This window comes from Lytechinus pictus, chromosome 17, assembly GCF_037042905.1.
Source record: "Lytechinus pictus isolate F3 Inbred chromosome 17, Lp3.0, whole genome shotgun sequence".
Classification (NCBI taxonomy): Eukaryota; Metazoa; Echinodermata; class Echinoidea; order Temnopleuroida; family Toxopneustidae; genus Lytechinus; species Lytechinus pictus.
This window is the reverse complement of record NC_087261.1, coordinates 17,417,107-17,425,510: the sequence shown is the minus strand read 5'-3', so window position 1 is coordinate 17,425,510 and position 8,404 is coordinate 17,417,107. Positions and strand designations below refer to the sequence as shown.

The window sequence follows — 8,404 nt, the reverse complement described above, 5'->3', positions numbered from 1 at the left end:
AACTCTACTGTTTCGTGTCATATAGTTCAAAATCAATAAAAGTGGTTTTACCTGATAGCAGAAACACCTTTTGCCTCAACGGGGGCTCGAAAATAGCATATTTTCCCATAAATTAGCAAAATATGTAAAAGGGGCAGGTAACTTCGGAATTTCCCAGAGGGAGTATGCTTTAATATGCCAGCACTTCTTTGTATGTAGCAGATAGAGAAAACTCTACTAATTTGTTTCCATATAGTTTAAAAGCAATAAAGGTGGCCTTACCATATACCAGCAACACTTTTTGCCTCAAGGGGGGCTGAAAATAGCATATTTTCCCATAAATAGGTGAAACATGAAAAAGGTGTGGGTGATTTCAACGTCCCCTTAGGGGGTTATGCTTCAATAAGCCATCACTTTTTTGTATGTAGCAGATAGAGGAAACTCTACTCTATTGTCTCCATATAGTTTAAAAGCAATAAAGGTGGCCTTACTATATAGCAGCAACTCTTTTTGCCTCAATGGGGGCTCGAAAATAGCATAAATAGGTGAAATATAAAAAAAGGTGTGGGTGATTTCAACGTCCCCTTAGGGGGGTATGCCCCAATATGCCAACGCTTCTTTGTATGTAGCAGATAGAAGAAAATTTACTCTTTCGCCTCCATATAGTTTAAAAATTAATAAAAATTAGCCTTACTACATAGCAGCAACACTTTTTCCTCAATGGGGGCTCGAAAATAGCATTTTCCTATAAATAGGTAAACCATGGACAAGGGGTAGGTGATTTCGACGACCCCCTAAGGGGGTATGCTTTAACATGCCAGCACTTCTTTATATGTAGCAGATAGAGAAAATTCGACTCTTTTGTATCCACATACTTTAAAAGCAATAAAAGTGGTTTTACCTAATAGCAGAAACACTTTTTGCCTCAATGGGTGCTCGAAAATAGCATGAATAGGTGAAATATAAAAAAGGTGTGGGTGTTTTCGACGTCCCCTTAGGAGGGTATGCTTCAATATGCCAGCACTTCTTTATATGTAGCAGATATGGAAAATTCGACTCTTTTGTATCCACATAGTTTAAAAGCAATAAAAGTGGTTTTAACTCATAGCAGAAACACCTTGTGCCTCAACGAGGGCTCAAAAATAGCATATTTTCCCATAAATTTGCAAAATACGTAAAATGGGCAGGTAACTTCGGCATTGCCCAGAGGAAGTAGGCTTTGCTGTGCCAGTACTTCTTAATAAGTAGCAGATAGAGAAAACTCTAAATCTTCGTCTCCATATAGTTTAAAAGCAATAAATTTGGCCTTATTACATAGCAGCAACACTTTTTGCCTCAATGGGGGCTCGAAAATAGCATTTTCCCATAAATAGGTAAAATATGGAAAAGGGGTAAGTGATTTCGACGTCCGCCTAAGGGGGTATGCTTTGATATGCCAGCACTTCTTTATATGTAGTAGATAGAGAAAATTGAACTCTTTCGTCTCCATATATTTTAAAAACAATAAAGATTGGCCTTACTACATAGCAGCAACACTTTTTGCCTCAATGGAGGCTCGAAAATAGCATTTTCCCATAAATAGGTAAAATATGGAAAAGCAGTAGGTGATTTCGACGACCCCCTGAGGGGGTATGCTTTAATATCCCAGCACTTCTTTGTATGTAGCAGATAGAGAAAATTCGACTCTTTTCTATCCACATAGTTTAAAAGCAATAAAAGTGGTTTTACCTAATAGCAGAAACACCCTTTTCCTCAATGGGGCTTCGAAAATAGCATATTTTCCCTTTAATTGGCAAAATACGTAAAAGGGGCGGGTAACTTAAGCAGTCCCCAGAGGGGGTAGGCTTTGCTGTACTAGCGCTTCTTTATATGTAGCAGATAGAGGAAACTCTATTTCTTTGTCTCCATATAGTTGAAAAAAGCATAAAGGTGGCCTTTCTACATAGCAGCACCACTTTTTTTGCCTCAATGGGGGCTCGAAAATAGCATTTTCCCATAAATAGGTGAAATATGAAAAAGGGGTAGGTGATTTCGACGACCCCCTGAGGGGGTATGCTTTAATATCCCAGCACTTCTTTGTATGTAGCAGATAGAGGAATCTCTACTCTTTCATCTCCATGTAGTTTTAAAAGAATGAAAGTGACTTTATTCCATATCAGAAACGTTGTTTGCCTCAATCGGGGCTCAAAATTAGCATAATTTTCCATAAAATGGTAAAATACGTCAAAAGGGCGGGTAACTTAAGCAGTCCCCAGAGGGGGTAGGCTTTGCTGTACTAGCGCTTCTTTATATGTAGCAGATAGAGGAAACTCTATTCCTTTGTCTCCATATAGTTTAAAAACAATAAAGATTGGCCTTACTACATAGCAGCAACACTTTTTGCCTCAATGGAGGCTCGAAAATAGCATTTTCCCATAAATAGGTAAAATATGGAAAAGGGGTGGGTGATTTCGACGACCCCCTGAGGGGGTATGCTTTAATATCCCAGCACTTATTTGTTTGTAGCAGATAGAGAAAATTCGACTTTTTTGTATCCACATAGTTTAAAAGCAATAAAAGTGGTTTTACCTAATAGCAGAAACACCTTGTGCCTCAATGGAGGCTCAAAAATAACATATTTTTCCATAAATAGGTGAAATATGAAAAAGGGATGGGTGATTTCGACGCTCACTTAAGGGGGTATGCTTCAATATGCTAGCACTTTTTTATATGTAGCAGATAGAGGAATTTCTACTCTTTCATCTCCATGTAGTTTTAAAAGAATGAAAGTGACTATATTCCATATCAGAAACGTTTTTTGCCTCAATCGGGGCTCAAAATTAGCATATTTTTCCATAAAATGGTAAAATACGTCAAAAGGGTGGGTAAGTTTGGCAGTCCCCAGAGGGGATAGGCTTTGCTGTACCAGCATTTCTTTAAATGTAGCAGATAGAGAAAACTCTACTCTATTATCCCTAAGTGGTTAACCAACAATAAAAGTGACTTTGCTGCAAAGCAGAAACGTCTTTTCCCTTCAAAGGGGCTCCAAAAATGTCGAATTTTCCAAGAAATGGGCAAAATACGAAAAAAAGATGGGGTCTCCGGCGGTCCCATAAGGGAGGGGGGTAGGCTCTGCTTCGCCCTCATTGCTTTATTATGTAGCTGATATAGAAAAATATACTGTTTTTACAGAGGTTGATTTTTGGTGTCCTTTTATCGCAATATCGAGTAATATACGGTATTTGCCATTAAACTAAGCAAATTAAGACATGCATATTGTCATGAAGCGTTTCAGTGTTCTAAAAGTAGAGATATAGATAAAGAGAATGATATTATGCTTTAGAGGAAATATATCAAATAATATACACTAAAAAAGAACAAATAATTCTGAATCGATTTTCGACGATTTTTGATGCAAGAAATCTCCCAAACTAATGATATGCAAATTTAATTACGTCATTAACATATGTAAACAATAATATATGTTCGTGAAATTTTGCATATCTCTTGTGCACTATTTGAAAGGGATATTTTGAAAGTTTCATATAAAACAAACATGGTTTGGCTGAGATATTACTCCTTGACTTCATGCTGTGTGTAGAATGTCTAAAAATTGTGAAATATGGTCATTTTGTAGTGACGTCATATATTACGTCATTTCGGAGGGAAGACCACGGATAGAACCGGCAGCAATGCGTTTTTGTAAACTTCAGGTTCCATGCCATCCAGCTCTGAGGTCATTTGCTTGTCCGGCTTTCGGTTGAATAAATCTCCTGGGCTGCCGGACTGTGTCAGAAACGGATTTTGAATTCTCTTTTTTGTCACATCATGGGCACTGACGAAGAGTGTGACTTTACATTTCATCTTTTTAGAGCTATACTCCTTTTAAAATGTACGATTTTATTTCCACAGCATTTACTTAACTTTTTGTGATTTCTTTATTCCATATGCCGAAGCAGACTATTTTCATACATACACACACACACACACGCACACCCACACACTCACACACCCTCACACACATATAAACGTATAACTAAAACTATTTATTATTAAATAAAATTTTCAAACATATATTCCTAATTATCGGATAACAATGACTTACTTGGCCACATTTACTTTCCTCATTCTGCCTTTCCAAGAAGGTGTTCGTAGTGCCAGTGCCTGTTCCTAAAATACACCCTAAGATAGCATCGTCGAATCTCTGCTGGACATCGATCATCTTATACACACAAAGAGAAAACGAAGATGTAGATGAGAATGCCACGTACAATAAGTCATCTGTGCTGTTTATATTCATTGACTCCGCTAACTGGGAACCTGCTGGTCCGATCTGAGCAGATTGGATCACCTCATTCATGTCATTGTTAGGTTCACACTGCAACATTATTTCCGTGTAAGATTCAAACTCACAATCCAGTGTTTTACGGCAAAACCCTCCTAAATAGGTATTTTGTTTTCTTGATATGAAATAATAGATATAATCTTTGTAGGAAATGACATGTTTAAACGTGAATCGTATGTCACTAGTTATATCATGTATAGGTATGTATTGCTGTATCGAAAGGTCAGATAAAGTGAGCTTTGAAATGAATCTAGTCTCACTTTTACCCTTGCCACTGATCCCAGTATATAAGTAAAGGTATTCATCAAGGGTATCCCTCTCATCAGTTTGGCAATTGACATTGAATCCAAAAGCAACAACCCCAACAGTAGGGTTGTCTCCTGTAGCTACAACAGTGTCTGTTGAATATCCCTGGTCAAGTGAAATATTAGCCAAATCCCTTGTTTGACAATTAACGTCACAGCCCCCACAAGCGACGAGTGTGTATTTTTGAGGCGTTACTACCGCAATAAGGAGTTTATTATCATTGAAAAGACCTTCATCATTCTGACACTTTCCAGTATTGACAGTCTGTTTTACGTTCAGGTCGGAGCCGAGTTGGTAGAGCCTCTCTCGTGCTCCTATATAGATATCTCCAGTGATGTTGTTGAAGGCGATGTGGTTAAATGGTAGCTTGAAATCAGAATCAGGAGGTGTAAATGAAGATACCAAGTAGGAGGAGAGAGGAGCTGATTGGATTGATCCGATCTGACATGATATCAGAATCTGGATTAGAAGTACTCCCAATACACTGTGAGTCATGATCCTGGATGTTTCCTACAAAGTAGGCTTGTATTTTCTGATCAGAGCTGTAAAAATAAAGATATCAGAATACGACTTTTTAGGCAGCTCCTTTTACAAAATCAAAAAACACGAAAAACCTTAGTCTTATGGCAAGTTTGTTTGTTAAACATGTCTGCATGTAATTAAGACAAGTTACTTTTTTATGCTGACATGTGACTAAATAAATGGTAAGTAATAGCTGTTAGGTCTGCTTTTTTCCCGAAATATTGTTATCAAAACCTTTTCCAGCGAGCCATTGCCATTATAATAATTCCAACTCAACATTATGACCCCTCTCGCTCTACATTTACAACACTGCTAACAAGTCAATTTATTTTCCTTATTTAGATCATGGACCTATTGTCCATGTTTAGATTTACCAATTAATGCATTAATTACTGTTTAATTGTCTCTGATTTTTATTTGAGAAAGTCTCCCTATGATTTCTTAATAGGTCTTTGTGGGTCTTGCAATTTTTCTTGAAATGTTTAAGTCAAGTTCCTCTGCAGTGAACCCTTCCCATTGACTGAACAACTTTTGCGGCATCTCTTGAACATGTTCAAATGGAACTTCCTGGTTGGATGATTGACAAATGGGTCGTAGGGGGCAGTACGAACATCTGGTAGTCTCATGTCTTCATGATTTTTTATTTTTTATTTTTTAGAATGAATTAACAATATGTATGACAATCTTTCTGCTCATTCGTTTTCCAACATCACCGATATATTGTAAGTATGCATTCTTTGAAATAGGCTTGATTTTGTAATATACATCATGATAATTGTACATACAGTATAATGATGTGTTCATTAAAGGTAAAAATGTGTGATCTTTCCTACGGTTTGTATACATAGGTTCCACCCATTGGTTTCTGTGTAAGTAGTACAACTCAATTGTCTTACGGATATCATTGCAAAGAGAAGGGGGCAAATGGTTTCATTCAACAGTTTATGACCAAAAAGAAAAGGTATATCACAGTGTAAAGCAAGTATACCAATAAGAGAGAGTTTCATTTAGGGATATACTCTGGCATGAATTAACAACAACGGTTAGCCTAAAAGAAAGATTCTTCGACCATTTGAGGTCAATATTGTATAATGAAAATGAAATAGTATGAAATGATATGTACGAATGTGTTAAAAAAACCATAGGCTATTTTTTTAATAACAAAAGCAAAACTTATTTCCAACTATTAATCAAGTTCCTCTTATTAACTAGGGGAAACGGAAAAGGTCAAAAGGTAATACTTTTTTCATTTATATGCATGCTCAAACGCATGCAAGTCATTTATTTAGAAACAGAAACATTGACACATCGACAAATAGGTACTGACTAAAATACCTTATAAATCTATCGGCCAAGATATTCATGTGTTTAATCAGGCCTGGTTTAATATTCATTTATCCTCTTGCAAATAAGGTTGAAATGCACATTTTTACAGGAGGTCCCACTATAGTACATTGATAATTTATGTAGCCATAAGTCATTTGTCAGCAAATACGCTTAGAGTTCATAGTCACGGGATAACGTCAGCTTAACTTGACACTTAAATTAATTGCCTGATTTTCTCCTTCACAGAAATGAAGTAAATTAGACTGATTTATGATAATATATTCGATACTCACTTTTCAGGTCAAATTAGGCAGGATAAAACATTGCGCTTACTTTGCAGAGACTCATCAGTCGGACGGCGATGCTGTATAAAATGTCTGGTGAGAATTGGAACTTCGATTGATTTTTACACTTCTTCCGCTTTTAGAATGTACCATAGCTTAAAAAAAGGATAATGTCAAATATTCAAATGAAGCTTTCTAAAAGCATATTTGGCAAACTTTGAGCTACCTTTATAAAAATCTTTGATATGTTTATAAGTAGTACACAAAAAAGGCACCCATCGGTGCATTTTTTTAATATGAATTACCTATATTTCATGTTAATGAACTAAGATATCCCCCAGGATAATGGAATGAACCACTATTCAATCAACACAAAATAAACAGTCTGAACAATAAAGTGCAACGTTTTTATCGACCTGCATATGGTATTCAAATATGATATTTCTTGTCCTCACTGAGGGCGCTCAAAAGTGTCACGAGGCTTAATGCAACAGGAAGGCAAAAGATGTTCATTCCATCCAACCCATTCCCATTTTGGGAGGTTTAAATTGATCTAGCTGATTGAAAAGAATTGTAGGATTACGATTTATAATAGCCATCTAACACTGATCATAGGAAGGGCAAATTACTAAACGTCCTTAGCCCAAATTTTGAAAATTTTTTGGAACTATTTGACTGGTGGAAGAATAAGAGATGTCATACTGTTTCAGGTGATGATTTTGAACCCGTCAGGAGATCCCGCAGATTTCGACGTCATAAATGCCTATTTATTTTTAAAATGAGTTGGTGCAGGTACCCTTTTTGGTCAGAATTGAAATGCCAGATATAAATCATATCCTGCCCACTGTTAGTTAACATTTATATTGATTATTTTGATTAAAATTTGACATGCATGTTAATTCATATTTTTTTGTACATCATTTATTCAATGTTGAATTTTGTTCATGCTTTTATTTAAATTGAATTTATTTAGCTTGTAATTATTTGTATTATGTTGAAGAATGAAAAATAAATTGAATTGAAATGAATTCAACCCACTAATTTAGTTCCCAATTTTTAATGATTTGCTTTTTAAGTGTTATTTTAACACAACAGTCTATGAAAAATGTTTCACGCTCGTGAAACCTTAAAATAGTCCCAAACACTAGCGTACCTAAGGGACGAGTCACAACTGATCGAGGGGACGTGCCCCCCCCCCCCCCTTGATAAGCAAAATTAATAATTTATAATGTAAAAATGCAATGAAAACCGACGTGTGCCCCCTCTTTTGAACCTGAAGTTCTTTTTTTTTTTGATTTTTTTTTTCTCGTACGAAGTCCTTTATTTGTGGTTGAAGACTTTTTTTTTGCTTGTTAATTTTTTTCGCGGACGAAATATCCTCCACAAAATTTGCCCCCCTTTTGAAAAATCCTAGGAACGCAGCTGGTCACAAAATTATACATATGCCAACAAAACAAAATTATACATATGCCAACTTTTCGTACACATCGCTACAAACAAAATCGGGGAAGAAAAATATTGTTAAAGGTCAAGTCCACCTCAGAAAAATGTTGATTTTAATCAATAGAGAAAAATCAGACAAGCACAATGCTGAAAATTTCATTATAATCGGATGTAAAATAGGAAAGTTATGACACTTCAAAGTTTCGCTTATTTTTAACAA

At 36.0% G+C, this 8,404-nt stretch overlaps 1 protein-coding gene across 1 annotated transcript; it reads right to left on the bottom strand.

The window, feature by feature from the left end:
• Positions 1–3,612: 3,612 nt before the first annotated feature.
• On the bottom strand, positions 3,613–6,819 carry LOC135157346 (plexin-A4-like). The gene is made up of 3 exons (XM_064112577.1): positions 6,751–6,819; positions 4,064–5,151; positions 3,613–3,744 (listed from the first exon to the last, which is right to left on the bottom strand). The coding sequence occupies exons 2-3, from the start codon at positions 5,102–5,104 to the stop codon at positions 3,613–3,615; spliced, it is 1,173 nt and encodes a 390-aa protein (XP_063968647.1). The 5' UTR covers positions 5,105–5,151; positions 6,751–6,819.
• Between the last annotated feature and the right edge of the window lie 1,585 nt (positions 6,820–8,404).